The 23,372-nt window shown below is 32.2% G+C and overlaps 1 protein-coding gene across 3 annotated transcripts in view; it reads left to right on the top strand.

The window, feature by feature from the left end:
• Positions 1-23,372, top strand: part of BRF1 (BRF1 RNA polymerase III transcription initiation factor subunit) — a 153,277-nt gene that overhangs the window by 124,146 nt on the left and 5,759 nt on the right. For all 3 annotated transcript variants that reach the window (XM_031952992.1, XM_031952994.1, XM_031952993.1), the window contains 4 exons: positions 14,069-14,130; positions 15,679-15,760; positions 15,849-15,904; positions 17,889-18,148. In XM_031952992.1, coding sequence (XP_031808852.1) covers positions 14,069-14,130; positions 15,679-15,760; positions 15,849-15,904; positions 17,889-18,148 — 460 coding nt within the window. The remainder of the gene's footprint in view (positions 1-14,068; positions 14,131-15,678; positions 15,761-15,848; positions 15,905-17,888; positions 18,149-23,372) is intronic.

Consider the following 23,372-nt stretch of genomic DNA (forward strand, 5'->3'; position numbering starts at 1 on the left):
ATATATGCACATTCATAATTGTATAACACCATTAAAGAATTTTTAGCTTGAATCTTTTAACCATTAAATGGGAAACATTGATATAAACTAACACCTAGAGTTTATCCCAAAGTGTAATAGTTTGCCATGGGAAATAATAGATGTTTCCTAATTATAAGTCTTCAAATAAAAACTGAATGACTCCTTGGTGGGGATATTTAAAGAAGGGGTTCTTGTTGGTACAGCTTATAGTAGATGACCCCTGAAATTTCTTTCCGGTCTTAGATTCTATCATTCTATGTAATAAAACACACATTTATTTAAAAGCATTATTGAATTCATAAAAACTTTTTGTTAATGTACTATTGAGGTCTGTTAAGTTTTTGATGCTAAAAAGCATTATTCATTCTTGGAATGTGGGGAATCACTGCTGTAGCTTATTGGAGATGTGAGACAGAAGCTATAGGCAAGTCAGAGTTGAATTCATGAAAATAAATGAAATTTAGAAAAAAGAGATTTTTAGAAAGAGCAAAGGAGAGGACCGTGAGCAGTGAAGAGTGGTTGGTGGACAAGGAAAACAAGGAAAATGTGGTGTATAAGAAGCCAGGGTAAAAGAAAATGTAAAGTTGTAAAAGATGATCAGGTTTCATATGATGTAGATTTCAAATAGGATGAAGTCAAAAAAAGCCTGTTGAATTTGGCACTAATAAAGTGATAATCTTTGATAAAGTAGTTTTAGAAGGTTGTGATTTATTTAAAAACTAAATTATAAGAGATTAAAGATATTAGATGGCTTAAAAATGGAAGCTTAGGGTACAAACACAATTTTTAAGAAGTTTGTTGGGGAAGTGACATGGAGAAACAAAGAAATGAAATGAAACTGGAGTAGAAGAATGAAAGGTCTGTTTTTGTTTTTTTTTTTTCGTTTTTGTTTTTTAGGATTGGAGAGACTAAGTGGAATACAACACTGGAAAGTAGAAATTTTAACAGAAAGAATGAGAATATTTTCTGAAAGAAAATTGAACTGATAAGACAGAGTGACTTAATGTTTCCCAAGTGTGCGCTAACAGCTTATGATTTCTTAAGTTGGAAACTAATATTTTATTTACTTGCCAATAATCTTGGCTATCAAATGAAATACATGCCTACATTATTATCAAAAGAAAAACATGCATACATTATGTATAAAAATTGATAAATGAGTTTTACCTAAGTGATTTCCTGTCTTCTGCCCACACTAAATGTACCAGGGCAGAACTACTTTTTATTGTACTAAATTATAAATTATAAGCAACTTTCTTTTACCAAATAGTAATGCCAGAAGTTAGCAGCAGAGGGAGCAGCCCACTTATATAAGTTTAAATGTCTTTCCATTGTTGGAATTAACCCCAGCTTTTATAAGAATAAAAAAATATCATTCGGGAATATTTTCACTTATGTGGGGTTAAATGAAGAATTCTTACTAAAAACAGCTGCTACCAATTATAGACTTTTTCACCTATTAGCTGTTCTGAGCATTTTGAACACTTTATTTATTTGTGTATTTATTTTGGACAATGGCTGGCATATAGCAAATGCTTAATGTTTGTTGGCTGACTTATTCCCATTTTAGTAACAGATCTTGATTCATTTGCTTGACTCAGTTTTTATAAAATTTCCATATGGTACTGACTGGGAATATGATGGTACCCTTGATAGTAACAGGGGAGGAGAGGAAGATAATAAATTCAGTTTTGGGTATATTAAGTTTAAGATGTCTGAAGGATATACAATTCAAGATATTGCAGAATTTATGAGAAGACTTTTAGTTTATTTCTTCTACATTAGATAAAGGTTACTCTTTGTTTAGATAGATTGTTGTTCAGTTGTTTCAGTCATATCTGACTTCCTGATTTCATTTGGGATTTTCTAAGCAAACATTTTGGAATGGTTTACCATTTCCTTTTCCAACTCATTTATAGATGAAGAACTGATGCCTAAGTGCCTGAGACCATGTTTGAACTTAAAGTGTCTGAGGCCAGATTTGAACTCAGAAAGATGAGTCTTCTTGACTTCAGGATTACAAACCATCAATTGTACCTTTAGTACTTGTCATTTTAAGTACCTATCATCTTAAGAAAGCATCCTTTTATTCTTTTGCTTTCTAGTAGTTTTGATGAGAGTGGGTATTATATTTTATTAAAAAGTTTTTCTGCATCTATTTAAACAGTCATAATTTGGGGCTTTTTATTGATATGATCAGCTGTACTTAGAGTTTTCCTGATATTGAACCAATCTGTATTCTAATATAAGTAAAATCTGGTTGTAGTTCATGATCTTCATGGTATATTGTTGTAATGTCTCTGCAAATTTTTATATCGATATTTACTAGGGAAATTGGTCTGTAGTTTACTTTCCCTGTTTTTGTCCTCTTGTGCTTAGGTATCAAAAAATATTAGTATCATAAAAGAAATTTGGTAGGACTACTTCTTTATATATTTCTTTTAAAATATTTTATATAGTACTGGAATTACTTTTTTTTTTAATGTCTAGTAGAATTCACTTGTAAATCCATCTAGTCCTGGGGATTTTTTCTTATGGAGCTTATTTATGGCTTGTTCAGTTTTCTTGACTAAGGTAGAGATATTAAGTGTCCTATTTCTGAGCAATTTATATTTTTGTAAATATTCATTTTTCACTTAGATTTGTCAGATTCATTGGCACAAAATAGCTCCTGTTTCATTACTTGATTGTTGGCACATTTACTCTGTCATTTTGGATACCAGTAATTTAGTTTTTTTTAATCAAATTTTACTTTTTCTACATTTAAGATTTTTGTGCCCAATAATGACAAATTTTTGTGATGTGATGAATAGCTAAGAAAAAATATATACTCCTTTTTATTCTCATTCAATTTTTTTCCAAAAAGTTTGTTTGTTTTGTTGTTAGATTTATCTCAGTCTGAGAAGGAAAGATTTTAAACTTAGTGGTAGTTATTACTGTTTGTTTTATCCTATAATTAAATTTATTTTATTCTTTGGTTCTAACATTTCTGGACAATTTTCTTGATCATTTCTTTGAATATAGTGTCTATACTCTTTTTTTTTTTTTTTTTTTTTTTAATCGTGGCTTTCAGGTTGTCCAGTAATCCTTAAATTCTCTCTCCTCAATATTTTCCAGATCAGTTTTTCTGATGACATATTTTACATTTTCTTTAATTTTTTCATTCTTTTGACTGTATCATTGCTTCTTGATGTTTCATTATATCATTAGCTTCTACTTGCCCAATTCTAATTTTGGGGGAATTATTTTCTGCAGTGAACTTTAGTACCTCTTTTTCTTACATATGTAGTCAATTCTACTTTTTCAAGAATTATTTTCACCAGTGAAGTTTGTACTATTTTTTTCAATGATTTAGTTTATTCTGTTTTTTAAGTTTTCTTTTAATGAAGTTTGTACATTTTTACCAACTTTTTTTTAATTTAAATTTTAAAATAATTTTTAGGTATTCCAGGAATTCTTGTTGCAATTTTTTTTTTTTTTTTATCCCTTGAGCCTTTGTTTATAGCTGTTTTTTCTTATTATGTCTTGTTCTTCCTGTCACCATGCTTTTTATGAACAGGTTCTTTTTGTTTTTGTTATTTTTTCATTCTTCCAACTTATTTGTTGATTTTGAAATTTATATTAAAGTTAGATTCTGCTCATTCGGGGTGGTAGGCAGCCCTGTCCCAAGAACTTGACTTTATGGGGTTGCAGTTTTCATAGCCTTCTTCTGGGAAATTGGAAGTTGTTGTTTCCAAGGTAGATTCATGGAAAGGTATAGTCATTGTTTCTAATGGTTCTTATCCAAAAAAAGGCCCTGATACTCTGTGATCATTTTTTTTTTTTGCAGGGCCCCAGTTCTATTGTGACTGCATATACTATTGTTTCTCAGGACCTCTGCTCTCTGGTTATATTCTTTTATTCCCCAGATCAGTGACCCAGAAGTGGGCATATCTGTGGAGTTGCCAAACAGTTCTGTTCTATGCCTGGTGCTAATACTAGATACTCTTTTGCCCATTGCTTAAGTCCTTTTCCATCTCTGAGATAAGAGCTCCTCCAAATTGCTGCTGCCGCCAAGATCTCCTGCAGCTGATTTTACCATCCTTTTGTTCTATGGATTAGTCTCAATCCCAGGGCCACAGACCTTTTAATCTCCTGAGTTTTCCTGTGTCAAAAACTTCTTACTCTGACTTTTTATTGACTCTGCAGTTCCAGAATTTGCTTTGAGGCATAATTTAAAGTTGTCTGGGGGGAATGTTGATAGAGCTTGGCTATAGTGCTTCCTGTACGATATCATTTTGGCTTCAATCTTGGAAGTGCCCAGGAGCTTACATTCTGATGAACACAATAAATTCTTATTGACTGACTGACTAATTGGGAAGGAAGAGGAAAACTCTGAAGTAGACGTAAGGAGAGAATGAATTTTAGATACATAGAAAGAACCCATGCAGATGCATGAAAATGAGTAATTACGTGAAGAATAGAGAAAAAGGCAGTTTGGATCGTAGCAAAAATAACAGCAAATGTACCTGGAAAGAGAGATTGGAACCAAGTGAATTTTAAAGTTAAATAGTTAAATAGGTTAGTTGAGAGGGAGGAAAGCCAAGATGGCAGAGAAAAAGCAGGAAAAATTGCCTGAGCTTTTCCAAATTCCCCTCCAAATGACATTAAATCATATCTAAAAACAAATTCTAGAGTGAGAAAACATACAAAAGGATAAGAGACAATAATTTTCCAGGACAACTTAGAAGGACTTTAGGAAAGTTCTGTCTCACTCATATAATGCAGGTTGTATCTAGGCAAACCAGCCATAGGCTTATAGCCCCAAGATAGGTCACAAATCGAAACACTGCAGCCCTGATTCAGCAGGCCAGTGGTACAGTGGGCTAGCTTTGAAGCTTTCTGCCTCTTGACATATCAAGTGAGCTCCCAGGCTCAGAAGCCCTGGCATAGTAGGCCAATGACCAGACACCTAGTGAAAGAAGCTTGGAATAGTGCCCCCTGCATTTTAGAAGCAGAATTAAACTTTTAAAGTAATAAGATAATTTTATAAATAAATATTACATATATACATAAAATAGTAAAAATGAACAAAAGCCAAAAAAAATCTAATCATAGAAAATTACTGTGATAACAGGGAAGATCAAAACACAACTCAAAAAAGAAAAATAATGTCTAAACATCTACATGCAAAGCATCAAAGAAAAATATGAATTAGTTTCAGGCTCAAAAAGAACTGGAAGAGCAAAAAAAAAAAAAAAAGGATTTTAAAAATCAGAGAAGTAGAAAAAAATTGGGAAAAGAAATTAGAGTAATGTAAAAGAATCTTGAAAAAAAGGACCCAAAAAATATTTAATGAAGAAAACTACCTTTAAAAAGTAGAATTGGTCAAGTGGAAAAGAATGTCCAAAAAACACAATTTTCTAAGAAGTAGAATTGGGGAAATGGAAGTGAAACAAAAAGAGTCAAACAAAATCCCCAAAGAAAGAAAAAAAAAAAAATAGAAGAAAATGTGAAGGAAAAAAATGAAAAAGAAAAAATGCTAACCTGAAAAAGAGATTTAGGAGAGTTAAAGATTTAGGAGAGCTAAATTAAGAATTATTGGACTACCTGAAAGCCGTGAACAACAACAACAACAACAACAAAACACCTAGATAATATCTTTCAAGAAGTTATCAAGGAAAACTACCTGAGGACCAGATAATAAAATAGTAATTGAAAGAATTCACTGATGATCTCCTAAAAGAGATTCCCAAATCAAAATTCTTTGGAATATTATAGTCAAATTCCAAAACACTAAAATCAAAAAGATACCTCAAGCAACTAGAAAGACACAATTCAAATATAGAAGAGTTAGGATTACCAAGGATTTAGCAGCTTCTATAATAAAGAATTTGGGAATATTATTGGCAAATGGAAGATGTATGAAGGGAAACAAAGGAAGGGGGCAAGCATCACTTAAACCTTACTATTTTGGATTTGACTCAAAGAGGGCATAACATACACACTTGACTAGATATCAAAATCTGTCTTACCTTATGGGAACATAAGAGAGGAGGAGAGGGAGAAGAAAAATAGGAGCTGATAGAAGAGAGAGCAGAGGCACTAGTCAAAAGTAAAGCACAGAAGAAGAGGGGCAGGAGAAAAGGAGAGAAAGAGAGAAGAATAAGTAGGGGAAAATAGAATGGAGGAAAATGTACAATTAATAATAACTAAGTGTGAACAGGAAGAACTCATCTATAAAATGGAAATGGATAGGTTGGATTAAAAAACAGAATCCTACAATGTGTTTATAAGAAACACATTTGAAGCAGAGGAACAGAGTAAATGTGAATGACTCGAACAAAAACATAATAATGTTTTAGCTGAATTTTTTTTTAAAAGCAGGGTAGCAATCTTGATCTCAAACACAGTAAAACAGAAATAGATCTAATTTTAAAAGACAAGGAAGGAAATTATATCTTGCTAAAAGGCACCATAGACAATGAAGTAATATCAGTAATATCAACATATCTGCATCAAATGGTGTAGCATCAAAATTTCTAATGCAGAAATTAAATGAATTATAATGAAATAGTAAAATCATACTAGTGAGGCACCTCAACTTTACTCCCTGAGAAATAGATAATTCAGTAGAATTTTAGAAAAATTAAATGTTAGCTCTCTGGAGAAAATTAAATGGAGATAGAAAGGAATATACCTTTTTCTCAGGAGAACATGTCCACCACCAAAAACTGGCTATGTTTTAGGGCATAAAAACTCCACAGTCAAATGCAGAAATATTAAGTGCCTTTTTTTCAGATCATGATATGATAAAATTTATTTAATGAAAAGTCATGGAAAGATAAAGTAAAAATTAACTGGAAATAATTAATCTAATCCTAAAGAATGAGTAGGTCAAAGAGCAAATCATAGAAATAATCATTTCATTAAATAGAATGCAACAATAAGACAACATAACAATATTTATGGGTCACAGCCAAAGCAGTATGTAGAGGGAAATTTATATTTCTAAATGCTTACAGCAGTAAAATAGAGAAAGAGCATGCAACGAAAAACAATTAGAAAAAGAAATTTAAAATCACCAATACCAAATGGGAAACCCTGAAAATCAAAGGAGAGATTAACAAAATTAAAAGTAAGATCTGCTTTTTTGGGGGTGGGTTGGTGGGTAACAATTCACAGTAAAATGGGTAAACCATTGGTTAATTTTATTTAAAAAAGAAAGAAGAGCACCAAATTGCCAGTTTCAAAAATGAAAAGGGTGAATTTACCACCAATGAAGAGGGAATTAAATCAATAATTAAGAACCATTTTGTACAATCATATGCAATAAATCTGACAATCTAAGTGAAATGGATAGACATGTCCAAATTAACAAGAGGGAATTAACAAGCCATCCATGAATTACCTAAGAAAAAATCCCCAGGGCCAAGATGTATTCAAAGTGAATTCTACTAAACATTTAAACAACAATTAATTCCAATACTATATAAATTATTTGGAGAATTGGATGAAGGAATTCTACCAAATTCCTTTTATGATACAGATATAGTACTGATTCTTATACCAGGAAGACACAAAACTGAGGGAAAAAAACTATAGATCAATTTCTCTAATATATGTTGATGTAAAAATTTTCAGTAAAATATTAGCAAGGAAATTATAGCTATATATCACAAGGTTCATACATCATGTAGGATTTACAGGAATGCACTATTAGGAAAATGAGTTTAATTGATTATGTCAATAACAAAATCCACAAAAATCATATGATTATTTCAATAGATGCAGAAAAAAAGCTTTTGACAAAATACAATACCCAGTACATACTAGACACATGAGCTCAAGAACATAGGAATAAATGGAGCTTTCTTTAAAATGATAAACAGTATCTACATTAAACCATTAACAAACATATGTAATGGGGATAAGTTAAAAAAACTTTTCAAAAGTTGAAACAAGGATGTCCATTATCTCCTAATATTCAATATTGTACTAGAAATTCCATCTGTAGCAATAAAGCAGGAAAAAAAATTGAAGAAATTAAATAGGCAGTGAAAAAACAAAACCATCACACTTTGCAGGTTATATGATGGTATACTTAGTAAATCCAAGAGAGTCAACTAAATAGTTGAAATAACTTCTTGAAGGTTGCAAGATATAAAATAAATCTGCATAAAAACATCAGCCTTTCTGTATACTACCAGCAAAACTTAGCATGAAAAGATAGAGAAATTTCTTTTAAAATAATTGTAGACAATATAAATATAAAATACTCTGTAATCTACCTACCAAGACAAACCCAGTAGCTATATGAACTCATATATGAAATGCTTTTCACACGAAATCAGATCTTAAAAATTGGTAAAATATTAATTGCTTATGGATAGGCCAAGATAATAAAATTTTCTTTTCTATCTAAATTAACTTATATTGTACTATATCAAAGTACTAATTTTAAAGCTGAAAAAATCATAAAGCTCCAGCGGAAGAAAAAAAAGTCAAGAATATCAAGGGAATTAATGAAAACAAATGTTAAGGAAGGTGGCCTGGCTTTAACAAATCTCAAACTGAATTATAAATCAGTAATCATAAAAACTATCTAGTGCTAACTAAGCAATAAAATGATGGGTCAATAGAATAGATTAAGTACATAAGCCTTAGTAGTAAATGACCATAGTTATCTAGGGTTTGATAAATTCAAATATCCCATCTTTTGGGACAAGAACTTAATATTTGACAAAAAGTGCTGGGAAAAATATAAAGTAATTTGACAGAAACTAGGTATACACAAATGTTTCATATCATATATCAACATGAAGTCAAAATGGATATGTGATCTGCACAAAAAGGGTGATACCATACACAAATTAAGAGAGCATAGAATAAATTACTTATCAGATCCTATGGATAAAGGAAGAATTTTTGATCGAGGCAAATAAGATGGATAATTTTGATTACATTAAATAAAAACAGGTTGCAAAAAGAAAACCCAAGGTTAGAAGGAAAGCAGAAAACTGAGTGTAGGGGAGTGGATCTTGCAAATATTTCTGGTAAATTTTTCATCTCTCACATATATTAGAGAAATTATTCAATTTCTAAGCATACAAGTCATTCCCCATTTGACAAATAGTCAAAGGATATGAATAGTCAGTTTTTAAATGAAAAAAAAAAAAAGATGTTTTTAGTTATCTGATAAAATATTCAACTCACTATTGATTAGAGAAATAGAAAGCAAAAACAGCTCTGAGATCTTATTTCATTGTTATCAAATCCACTAACATAACAGAAGGAAAAAATCATGGATGTTTAAAAGATGTAGAAAAATTAAATAATGCATTTTTGATGGGGTTGTAAAACTGATCCAACCCTTCTGAAGAGCAATTTGGAATTATAGCCCTTTAGGCAAAAAGGGCTATAAAACTGTGCATATCTTTTGATATAGCATTAGACTTTTAGATCTGTATCATAAAAAAAAAGATTTTTTTTTTAAAGGCATGGACATTTGGGGGCAAAGAATTGAAAATTGAGGGCATATCCATCAATTGGGAAATGGTTAAACAAGTTAGGATGTATTAATAATGGGATATTATTATGCTTTAAGAAATTATGAACATTCTGATTTCAGAAAAACTTGGAAAAACATTTAAACTGATGCAAAGTGAAATGCAAAACCAGAACATGCGTAGTAAAAGAGCTCATGATGAAAAATACTACTCACTTCCAGACAAATAACTGATAAAGTCTGAATGAAGATTGAAGTATACTATTTTTCACTTTCTGTGTGTGGTTTTTTTTCATGGTTTTTGCTTTTTTGGGGGAAAGACATAACTAATACAGCAATAACATAGCTAATAATATGTTTTACATGATTCAACATGTATCATCTATATCAAATTACTTATCTCAGGGAGGGAGAGAGAAAATTTGAAACTTAAAACAATTTTTAAGTGAATGTTTAATGGGGAAAAGATAAAGTACAATATTTTTTTTAAATAAAAGGCTAAATAGGACTATTGATATTTCATCCTAAAAGTAATCAGAAGCCATTTGAGTTGATAGAAAGAGATAACACATGGTATAAGATGGAATTCCCTCTCAATTAGGGAACTTTTGAATTAAGTGATTTTTAAATTTTTTTTTTTTAGCACTTTCATATTGTTATGTGATTGCTTTGCTATTGATTTTCCTTCTTGCCCCAGTCTCAACTAAAGAAAACATGTAAATATGTGTACATTTTCCATCACTTCAAAAAATAAAAATTCAAACCCCAAAACAAATAACATCCACAGTTCATGAAAGACTATGAAACTTATATTTCATGTGATTTCAACCTATAGCTATCACTAAGAATGTGCCAAAACTATGTTCAAGCATCCCGAATGGTCAGACAGATTATTTGTGTCTGACATCTGGTAGAGCCTTCTGAGCTCACATGGGACTCAAATGGTAGAATTCACCGTATCTTAACTCCAACATGAACAACACCACATCATATAGATTATTAAGGACAATTCCCCATAACATCCCATTTGGGTTTAGCCATTAAGAAAATATTGATTATTTTTATGAAAATAATTCTGGAATATTGAGAATAAAGATTATTCTTTAAAAAACTGGCACTCTGATTGTGTCTGACACTTCTGACACATCTCATTTGACATATGTTTATTTAATGGTGATATCTAGGAAAGTGGGACTCCTTTTTTATAAGGATATCTTGGGACTAGTTTGGAAGAAACAGGACTATTGTTCTGAATGACACTATCAGCTGGGAAGTGTATGTCAGAGATCAATGCTTTTTAACATTTTTATCAGTAATTGGGTGTTAAGTTCATCAAAATTTGAGATGACAAAATGATGGGGAAAATAGCTAATATGGTGGTGACAGGATTCAGTAAGATTTTGATAGCCTTATAATAGAACACCGCACTAAAAGTACTCATATGAAATTCTAGACAGGCAAAAGTAAAGTGTTACATTTGGGTTCAAAAATAATTATAAATATAGGATTAGGAAAGAGGCATGTGTCATAGAGCAGTTTGTCCAAAAAAAGCCTTGTGTGTTTTAATAACTATAAGCTTGATAACAGAATGTTATTGTTGTTTAGTTGTGTCCAGCTCTTCATGATCCCATATGGAATTTTCTTGGCAAAGATTGAAATGGTTTGCCATTTTCTTCTCCACGGATTAAGGCAAACAGAGGTTAAATAACTTACCCAGCAGCTAGTGAGTGTCTGAGGCCAATTTTGAATTCAAGAATTCCTGACATTCTTACATTTCCATGTAAAAACTAAAAATAACTGATTTGATTTTGAGCTACATTAAGAGAGGAATAATTTCTAGGAATAAGAGTAGTTAGTTTTTATATATATATATTCTGCCTTGGTCATACTACATCTGGAATATTGTTTTCAGTTCTGGGTTCAATAGTAATGAATGATATTAATAAATTGGAAAATATCCAGAAAAGGTCAATGAGAACCTTTGTTTTATACTTTATACTTATATTTGAAGATTCAGAAGCTATGATAGCTGTAATCAAATATTTTAAGGAATTTTAAATAGAAGAGGAATTAGCCTGCTTCCTTTTGACCTTAGAAGATGCCCCAAGAGCAATGGATGGGATTACAAAAAGGTAAATTTAGGCTTGATAATAGGAATAACTTCCTAATATTTAGTTGTCCAAAAGTGAAATATTAGATGTTTCCTGTCATTGGAGCTCTTTAAACAGAAGTGTACTATACTCTGCCTTACAGAAGTTAGACTAAATCTAAGTATCGGAACTTAAAAGCCTTGTTCAAGTATTTGAATATTGTCCTCAAGTATTTCCTGGGGAAAGGAATTAAATTTGTTGTTTTACTTTAGGAATAAGGAGTGAAAGTTTCAGAGAGACTTATTTATGATTGATAGGAATAAAATTTACTAAGAATTCTCCTTAATTGAAATGGGTTCCTTCAAGAGTGCCTTCTCACTTGAGATCTTCAGATCACAGATGACTATGTTGATGGTGCAGAGGATTTTTTTTTTTGTCAGAATGATTCAGAGATCCTTTACAACTGTAATTCTTTGATGCCTATAATAAGATTATTCTGAAAATTATGTTAAGGATAGGTAGGAAAGGCGAACACATTAAGATGAAAAGACTAGTCATATTAATAGCAAGAGGTGTTGATAGCTAAAACAAAAATGGTGGCAATAGTGATGGATAGAAGAGATTGAATGTGAAATATTTTCTGAAAAATTGTTAGACAGGATTTGTGAACTAATTGCACATGAGCATCAGGAGAATGGAAGAATCGATGGCCTCAGAATTTTGAATTTGTGATTGAGAGAATAGTATGTGATCAACAGAAATAGAAAAGATTGGAGGAGGGAAAGATTTAAGGAAAAAGATTTAGGTCAGTTTTGAACATGGTTAATGTGAGGTATTCAATAAGTCAGTCAATAAGCCTTTTTTAAGAGATTACTTTGTGCCAGGAAAATGCTGAAAATGTGCCTACTGAATTTCTACCCACTATTTAAAACCCAATTCAGATGCTATTCAGCCTTCTCAAGGGAATTATAACCTTTCCTTTCTTCAGTTTTACAAGGTACTTGACTTCATACTTTTGTAATCTACTTATTGATGTATGTTACATGTCATACATAGCCTTCTAATAAACTGTGAGCTCAATGAGGACAGAGAATGAGACAGAAAATGGGTCCTTAAGAGCCTAGTACAAGCAAAATAAAGGTTTGGTCATGTATACTTATTGTGTATCTAATTTATATTTTAATATATTTAACATCTACTGGTCATCCTGCCATCTGGGGGAGGGAGTGGAGGGAAGGAGGGGAAAAATTGGAACAAGAGGTTTGGCAATTGTCAATGCTGTAATGTAAAGACTGCGTATTTTAAAATCAGCCGGAGTCAGGAATTCAGGTTAGGGGAAAATCATCAATCTTTATTCTCAGTGAAGAAAGATCAGAGGTGGAAGAGAATGGGCAATAGCAATGGGTGCAGCTGAGTCAAGAAGTTAGCTAGACCAGCAGCCACACGACCAGCAGCTATGAGCATAGAACCCAGGCCCAATCTCTCCCAGCCTCTCTTCCTGTCTCTCTGGCTCCACTCACCAAAATTGTCATTTCCTATGCAACACATCAGGACTTGCACAGAGAGTGGGTGGGGGCCATTCTTTATCTAAGCATGTATATTAATAGAGTATAGTCCAATTACTATTTAGCCTCACGTGCTTGGGACCTCAGTGCATCAACTCAAGCCTCAGCCCATTACACTGTAAGTTACCCATACATATAACCTGTAAATAAAAGGCTATTAAAAAAAAAAAAAAAGAGCCTAGTACAGTGCTCTGTACATAAAGAGTATTTAAAAATCATCACATTATGTTGAAGTAAAGTGAAATGAATTGAATTTTATAAAACCCTAAGAACACTTATGGTAAAACCTGACATTCAGATTTTTTAAAATAGGAGTCCTATTTTTTCCTTAGAAAAAGTTTCATAGGACATTATTCTATAAAATATTATTATTTTATTTTAAAATGAAATTCAAATCTCTAATACAATGAGCAGATTCAGTTGCCAGTGAACATATGTTGCCCACTACAATATAGTCTATTTCAATTATCTCCCTCTTTTACTTTATAATTATTTTTAATAAGTTTATATACTTTACACACACTATATACATATATACATACTTATATGCTTTATAAGTATGTATTTATAAGATCTTATTTGGGTAACTATATTTAGAATGATCTTCAAAGATACAAAGCTACAATTTAAGGTACAAGAAAATAGCATAGGGATTTTTTTGCATGTGTTTTTTGGTGAGGCAATTAAAGTGACTTGCCCAGGATTACACAGCTAGTACATGTTAAGTGTTTGAGGCCAGATTGGGTTGCTTTTTTGAAGAAGGAGATACTGTATTTTAAAATACAATTTTTAATCACTTAGCATTCCTACAATTCTCTAGATAATCGCAAATTTAAAGTGCTTGAGACATTGTATTTAAACACCCATGAACTCTAATTGAGACTGGTTGTTGTTTCTTTATTTAGATGAAAATTCAGGTGATGGTGAATTAGATCTTAATGGAATTGATGACAGTGAAATTGATAGGGTAAGCTATTTTTCTTCTATTCTTATACTTTACCCTTAAAGAAGAAAATGCTTTTTAATTTATTTCTGTACATTATGTGTGACATCGTTCTCAGGTATTTTTACTAGATTCAGATTAATGCTGTATCTAAATGATACTTTTTTTGCAAATGCACCCAGTAGGTTTATTTGGTTTTTAAATAAGACTACAAACTAATAGGGTAATGTCATTCTAATCATAGTGGGGATTCGGTATGTTGCAGTTGTTTGTTATTACATTTTGTCCTTGAAACCTTGTCCTTGATTTAGAATTCTTGAAATGTTTTTAAAACATTGAGCCTTGCATATGGTATGTATTGCACATAATATGTGTTCAATCCATTTTTGTTAACATAAATCAAATGTCATGGCAATATCTAGCCATTCAATTTGTTTTGTTATACTTTGCATCATTTAGAAGTTAGGACAACATCAAAATGCTATTGTAGTTTCTCAGATTCCCGACTCTCATGATAGTCTTTTTGTGATACCATCTATTTTAATAGCATCAGGGATCCTATTCTAAGTGCCTTGTCTTCCAGAGGGAGTTCATTAAACTCTCTTAAGCCTCAGATAAACCAATCTATGTTATGTGTGCCTCAGATAAACCAATCTATGTTATGTGACACTAACTTGGTGACCAAAACATTTCAGTGGCCCCTATCATATACTACCTAAAAGAATGGACTCTGGAGCAGTTAAAAGTTGTAAGTGAAGAATCATTGATAGGAGATTATGAAGTTGCAAGAATAAGATTTTTTTAAGGTTATATTAAGAAAAACAGTGCAATAGTAGCAAATAATTTTGTTTTTTAAATATCAGATGGGTCAGAACCCTTTTGAAATATGATTTCAAAGAATATCTAACTTTTAAAAGGGCAAAAAGTTGATTGCCCTAGTAATGTTTGACATTACCAAATGTAATCATGTAAGATAATACCAATTATATCCTCAAATTGTCACTGGTATTGTTAATTAAAGTTAACAATTTGAAATTTTCCTCTATTTTTTGCTTTTCCTCTAATTTTGTTTTCAATAGAAATTCTTTATATGTAAAATATCTTTTTTTTTTTAAAAAGAAGAATTGAAACCAAGTACTTGATAGATGATTTTGTTCCCAAGTTGACCCTCATACTCCTTCATACAGTTCATGAAAAATTTAATTCATTCCCATAAATATGAGGTAATTAACCTATTAAAATTCTCTGTGGGGAAGGGGAGTATACTATTTAGCTTTCCATTAGTTCCAAATAGATCAGTTGTCCTTGATATGCAGAAATAGTATGTGTAGTTTAGTATAGAAAGGAGTATATGTGAAAGTGTCAAATTAACAATTCTGTTCTTGAAGATGAAAGTTGGGTCCACATTTTTAGATAGCCTCCAGATATACTTTTCTTTTGTGTTGCAGTCCCATTTCATTCCTTTAATGACTTTATATATTTAAATATGCATTTTGTTTATAGTTTTGAGATGTTAAAATTCTATTTGCTTTTTAAAAGTTTATAAAGAAATTTACTTTATTGTATCTTCAGTATATTCTCAATGAAAATGAAGCACAAATCAAAGCTGAACTGTGGATGAAAGAACATGCTGACTATGTAAAAGAACAAAAGGGTAAGCAGTTATTTATTGTCCCTGCCTCTTCACATGTTATGAAATATTGTCTAATACTGTCATTCATACTGGTTGCGTTATCTTTTAGAAAAAGAAGCAAGGATAGCAAAAGAGAAGGAACTTGGCATTTATAAGGAACACAAGGTAACATTGTAATTTATTAAAAAGATCATCGGTTTTCTAGTAAATCTCCAAATTTACTGGATAAAAATTTCCCTATTGAATTTTGTGGCTTTGAGCTTAAATTTATAAGAGTCTTTTGTTATTTTGTAATTTGGCTAAAGAATTCATGCTTCCATACTAAGAGCAGTATTTCACTGATATTAGAAAGATTAAATAATAATACATAACTTGGTGGCCATGTTATATACTGTATATTCCAGACTTCCCCAAAGAAAATACCTCTCAGCTAGTGAATTGCATTAATGTGTGCTGGCTTGAAGTTTTTAAATAATTTTTTTCAACATGTAAAAATAAAATCCAAATAGATATTTCCTTATTTGAATTATAAAGAAAAAATTTTATTAAAAAAGAACCATGATGTGTTAGAACCCTGAATTGGGAATCTAGAGAACTTTGTAGAACCAAAGATCTTTAATTGCATAACTTTGGGCAAAGTCTTTGGTGAGTCTCAATCTCCCCATGTTAGAATAAAGAGATTTGAACTATATGACCTCTAAATTCTCTGCTTTTTCTGATATTCTATGATTTTATATTTCTAAGGTTTGAAATGAGAAAAGCTGTTATTTTCATTCTTTACTAACTTTAAAGAAACGATATTTTTCTTCCTGTCATAAACCTTATTTCTTTTTTGCTCAATTCTTCAACTTATTACTTAAATCAGTTAAATTGACAATTGCATTGCATTGTATTTTAAGCCATTTATAGTTTGGGTAATTGAGCAAGAGAAAAGGCAATGCATAAATGCTTCAACAGACAAGCAGTGATGTGTATGAATTTATGGTGCTATACTGGTTAAAGAGTTTGTTCCTCTTTCAGATACTTAAAAATTAAAAATAAAATTTGTTTAATCATTTCTTGTCCAATTAGTGCTCCTGCTCTCATTTGAGTTTTCTGGACAAAGATACTAGAGAGGTTTACCATTTCCACCTCCACTTCATTTTACAATTGAAAAAACTGAGGCAAATAAGGTTGTATCCCCAGAGTTACACATCTATTAAGTGGCTAAGATCAGATTTGAATTCAGATCTTTCTTAAGCTAGGCCTACTTCTCACTCAACTGGAAATAAAGTGTTCTGACAGTTGAGTTTTTGGTCCAGAGAAGTATAGTTTTATGTCAACAGTATCCATTGTCTTTGAAATGTGTTCTCCCTTTCCAAAGTTTGAATTCTGGCTACTGTTGTCATTGTTAATTCCCATCATTTGAATGTAAAAGTGAAAAGCATTTGATCCCGGACCAAAGTTTTCTGGATTGTCCTCAGTGATTTTAGGGCATGATAAAATAAACTTTTTTTCTTTTAAATTCCAGGGCATATCATATGAATTTAATAACTGAATTTAAATTAAACTATAGTACAACAGTTAAACTATAAGCTAAGTTGAATGCCACAGAATTAATGCTTTCAAATTGTGGTGTTGGAAAATACTTTTGAGAGTCATTTGGACAGCAAAGAGGTCAAATCAGTCAGGACTTAAAAAAATTAATTCAGGCTATTCACTAGAAAGTTAAAAACTAAAGCTGAAGTTGAAATATTCTGACCACATAATGAGAAGACAGGATTCATTGGAAAAGACCCTGATGTTGAGGAAGATTAAAAACAAATAGAAAAGGGGATGGCAGAGGATGAAATGGATCAACAGTGTCATGAACTTGAACAAATTTGGAAGGTTAGTGGAGGGTTTAGTGTGCTATGGTTTGTGGGGTCATAAAGAGTCAGCTATGACTGAACAATTGGAACAACAATAACATCTATGTGATGGAAGCATTAGTTCTATTGATTAGATAGGGCCCTGTGACCTACAGTTGGAATGCCCTTACTGTGAGGAATATCCAGTCACTTGGTTCATTAGAGACCTGTTGAAAGATTGTCTAATTATGAGTAATAAAATCAACTCTTGATTGACAGTTATTTATGTCTCATCTATCTGTTTTTATGTTTAAATTAAGCCAAAGAAGTCTTCCAAAAAACGGGAGCCAATTCAGGCCAGCACTGCAGGAGAAGCCATTGAAAAGATGTTGGAACAAAAGAAAATCTCAAGTAAAATTAATTACAATGTACTAAGGGACTTGAACAGCAAAGGAAGTATGACCCCTAAGAGGGAAAATGAGCCACCTAATGATAGCAGCAGCACCAAGAAGTTGGCACGCAGAAAATGTCCTTCAAGTAGAACTCTAGCAGATCCTTTGAACAGCAGCATGGGAAAAAGGTATTGTATGAGTTTGCTTTTTATTCTTATTGACTGATTAGTATCATGTTTTGAGTTTGAGAGAATGTCTCCAAACTAACTTGTACTAAAGATCTTATTTGGGTACATTCTCAGTACTTAGAGATAATTTGACCTTTTCTTTTAGAACTGACTATTTGTTTCTCTACTGACACCAAATTTGCCTCAGTTGAATTGGCTAGATTTGTTCTATGAAATTTGTATATAAAAATAAATTTAATTTTGATTATGTGGAATTTGCTTTAAATTAAATCTGCTCTTCTATGACTTAAGGAATAATTTGGAGAAAGGAAACCTTAGTCTAATTTCTGGCTTCACATTTTAATTAGCTGTTCTTAGACAAGTGACTTATTACATATATAGGATGAAAGAGTTTGGTTATTAGACTAATTAATTTCTGAATTCCTTATTCTCTGCTCCATTTCCAAGTATATGTCTGACCTAAGGACTGATAAGTGAGATGCTTTTTTTAAGAATAAATTTTTCCTTTCTCTGCATTTTAATTCTCTGCAGAATTTCTGCATTTTTTCTCTATCATTTCCCCCCCCCCATTGAAAAATCGATAAAAATATAATCTCTGTTATAAAAAAGCACAGTCAAACAAAAATTCCAGAATTGTCCATGTCTAAAAAAATAGTTGCCTCATTCTGCACTCTTGAGTACTTCACATCTTTATCAGGCAGTGGATAGTACATTTCATCATTATGTCGAATTGTAACTGGTTATTGTATTGATCAGCATTCCTGAGTCTTTTAATTTGTTTCTCTTTGTAATATTGTTGTTATTGTATAAATTGCTGTCCTGATTCTTCCAATTTTATTCTGCATCAGTTCATACGGCTTGTTCTAGATTTCTTTGAAACTTAAACATTTCTTACAACATAATAATTTCTTACAACATAATAATATTTCTTCATATTTATATTCCATAACTTGTTCAGCCATTCCCCGATTGATGAGTTCTTACTCAGTTACCAAATATTTGCCTCACAAAAAGAACTGTTATAAATATTTTTGTACACATGGATCCCTTTCCTCTTTCTTTCATCGCATAATACATATCTAGTAGTAGCATTGAAGGAATCAATGAGTTTGATAATTTCATTGTTAGTTTTTTGTATATAATAAATTGCTTTACATAATGGCTAAACCATTGACAGTTTCACCAAAAGAGCTTGTTTTCCTTTTGCTTTTGCTTGTTTTCCCACAGCTCCTCCAGAATGTCTTTTTCCCTTTTTTGTCAACTTTATGAATTTATTGAGTGTTAGGAGGAATGAGGCAGCTGAATGAGCCTGAAATAAGGAAGATCTGAGTTCAAATCTAATCTCAGACACTTGGTAGCTGTGTGACTCTGAGCATGTTACTTCTGCTTCATTTTCCTCAACTGTAAAAGTAGGAATAAATAACAGCATCTGCCTTCTAGGATTATTGGCAGGGTTAAATAAAATAATATAAGCTTCTAGCACAGTGTTTAAAACATTTTAAAGACACTGAATAAATGCTTAGTCCCTTCTTGCATTTCACCTTTCAAAAGTGCAATCATTTTTTTCTTTTTCTTTTTTTTTTTTAAACTACCATGCTGTCAAAAGGACTGACCATGTCCTTAGGGAGGAGATGCTTCTCATTACAGGGTTTGTCATGTAGGTAATTTAGTACATGTGACTTTTTCTCTTTTTAGCATGTTTTTGTGCAGGTGTTTAGGGTTTGCTCTTTTCTAGAACAATGTAGCCATGCTGGCAAGTTCAGCTTTTGATTATTGGTTCTGTTTTATGGTCAGAAGCTATGTCATCTAACTTTCCACAAATTCAGTCTTTTGAAGTCTATGTAGTGAATAGGCAAATGTACTTCTTTTTACCACAAGAAGAACAACTTAAAGCACATACTCTACCCATGATTAAGTCATTATCATTATCTTTTTATATAAACAACAGCACATTTCAGACTTATAGTTACATTAAGTCTCTTGAGTGTAAGTTCATGCAGCAGTTGGGAAGAACCATTAGCAAAATCATGAATTCACTATTTTGTTTTGACAGATGATAATATTGTTATATTATTGTTGTTTAAGTCGTTAGTTTAAGTCACTCCTTAATATCATTAAGATATGAAAGTCTAGACAGAAGTTGGCTTCATGCAATGAAAGTCAAGGGTTAAGATAACAATCTCACTAAATCTCAACTATAATGAAGATATTTATTCAAAAAAGAAACCAGAGAAAGAATTCTATTAAAAAATTAAAAATCCTTTATTTTTTCTAGAATAAACTTCCTTCCTTCAGTATAACTTTCTATCTAAGGTGTTGCCATGGTGTTTTGAATAAGGATGTACCCATCTAAGTTGTGTGGGCATCATTTTGTTATTGTAATGTTTCTTTTTTTTTTTTTTTTTTTTTCATGGAGGCAGGAGTATAATGGCGGGAGAGGGTATACTTTGAAGTGGAAATGAGCTTATAATAACAAAGATTAATGAAATATAGAGTAGAAATGAAATGAAAAAGATAAATCCAACTAGGCTAGAGTACTTGCTGCCTAAATGATGCTTGTACTTTCTTCCAGTTTCTATAAATGTATATCTAGGTTTACTCTTTATGTTTTTCTAGACAAGATGGAAAAATATAAACCAGAAGTTGTTAGGTAGATTCTTTTAGTTCTTGCAAACTCCTAATTTCTTTTTATTTGTATATTTGGTTAGCTATTTTTATTCTACTGTGATCTACCTTTTTTTCATGAAGTCATGATGGCTTTTTGCCATTAATGCTTCCTTTTACAGAAACTCATTAATGATCTCATACATTTGACGATAGTCAAAATCAAGCTCATTGACTGGTTAAACTTTACTCTCTTATGTTTTGTTTAACAAAAAGGTAAACTGAGAAATGTTTTTCTGAGCAAAATAACATTTTATTAAAGGCCATCAAGGGTCAGTGGCTCTGCCTCTGGCCACAAACCCTGAGCAAAAATTCAGCTTCACTTTTATAAGTTTTGAGAAGAAAATAAAGACTAGGACAAAGTAGGTGACATGAGGTTGAGAAAAGTATGATTGGTTATAGAGTTGAGTAGCAAAAAGCAATATAATTGGTTGGAAGTTTAGTAAAGGCATAGAAATAAGAAATGAGAATAATGTCTGGAAAGGTAGACTTGTACCAGGTTGTAAAGGACTTTAAAAGTAACAAAAGAATTAATATTTGACCCTTTTGACAAGATTGAACCATTGGAGTTTATAGAACAGAGGAATGTTAGGCTTATTTTTAAGGAATATCATTTGATAGCCATGTGAAAGATGAAAAAAGAAAAAAAGAAATCAAGGAAACCAATGAAAAGGCTTTTGTTATAGTCCAAATAAGATGGTGAATAGAGGGAATAAATCCAAGAAATGTTATGAAAGTAGAATGAACAAGATCTGACACCTTATTGGATATGTAAAGATGAGTAGTCAGTGGCAATCCTGGCTGACATGGAAGAATGGAAGAAATAGAGAAGTTAGTTTCATGGGGAAAATGAGATGTTGAGTTTGAGATGCCTATGGGAATCCAGTTTGAAATGTCCAGAAAACAGTTGTGACTAGAACTAGATATAGATTTGGAAGCCATCTACATAGAAATGATCATTAAACCTAATCCTTATCAGCTTCCATAGGTGCTTTCTTAATAAAACTTCCTCCCCTCAGGAAAGCTAATTGGCCACAGCTGGTCCAATGAAGCATCTTGGCCTAAAGCTAATTTAAAATATCTATATCATGTGAGCTCTGAGTTTCTCAGACTTGATGCAAGCCCCAGGGCATGAAGATATCCTTCATGATATTTTCATCTATATTTACTATATCTTCATGACAGACTAGACATATTTTCAGATGGAGACAAGGGGCCATATCCAGATTGGGAAATCATTACTGTATCATTGTTGCTATTATGTAGTGAATTATCTTTCATTTATAAAGAAATGACCTCACTAGAGTGATGTCTTCCTTGCATGTGAATTGTATTCAAGTGAGACAGAGTGGCATAAAACACCAGTCTTACTCTTCCAGAATCATCAAAGTCCAGTAGCATGACAAAAGTCAGGACAACTTAAGTTGATCCAAACTGCAATAGACAGTCATGGAGTCTTTGATGTCTTACCAAAGTAAAGTGATTTACAGCACCTGCTTCAGCCACCTAAATGACTGTTGGAATTGTTCTCATCTGCTAATTCCACCAGGGGAAATCTTTATATGTTTGGGCAGACATCCCCCAACTAATCAATCAGTTGAAGGCCTTTTGGCTACCTGGTTTAGGGTGTTTAAGGAGTAATAATACCTCTGGTATGAAGATCTTGCCAAGCTTTTTTCAAGACTACTCCTCCACCTTTGTTGTTCACTTGTCATCTCCTTACCTGTGCAGCAACCACACCCTCATTTAAAAAAAAAAAAATCCTAGAAATAGGCATATATCAAACCTCTTCTCTTAGATGGGCAGGACCTCTCTGCCAGACTTAAGTGCTTTGCTCTTTATTATATATTCTAACTGTGTGGTAAAGTAAATTTGCTCTAACATTCATTGCCTCGTGGGTGCCTTATTTAATTTCAACATTAAACTTGCTAATCTTAAAGTCTTGCTGACAACACTCACTTTTTCTGATAGTGATTTTCATTCCAGAATGTCTCAGTCTCTTCCTACACTAAGCAAATCATCATTCACCAGCCTCGCTAAGTCTCTGCCCACTTCTGCTTGCTTCAGACCTAGTCCCAGCTGTATGATGTATTGGTGAAGTGCTGCTATCTTTGTCCCCTGTTCCTTGGTACTTTTGGACTAGCACTAGCATTTTAAACATTGCAACACTGGTGGTACAGGATGTCCATTCCTGTTCCAGACTCCACTAGTGCTACAGTGTTGTCCAGTCTAGTACCTACTGGTATCATGGGACTGTTGGCCTGGCTCTTGTTCCACCTATCTATCAGAGTCTCTGGAAAGAGAGAGAGAGGGAACCACGGTGGGGAGCTAGATTTTGTTGTGACTGTGTGTCCAATCCTTAGATCTGCTGGTGCAAGCTTATTAACTGGTAGCAAACCCAGGGTCAGTGAGCATAAGTTCATGGTTTTGTTTTCTTTGGGGGCTTGAGAAGTTGTTGCCTTCTTTTTTATTCTTGGTGACCTTGATCATGGAGATGGGTGAAGTAGCTTTTTCTTTATGCCATAATTTCTGTTTTAAAGAGGCTTGTATGGTTATGAGG

This window comes from Sarcophilus harrisii, chromosome 2 (genome assembly GCF_902635505.1).
Source record: "Sarcophilus harrisii chromosome 2, mSarHar1.11, whole genome shotgun sequence".
In the NCBI taxonomy this organism is placed as follows: domain Eukaryota; kingdom Metazoa; phylum Chordata; class Mammalia; order Dasyuromorphia; family Dasyuridae; genus Sarcophilus; species Sarcophilus harrisii.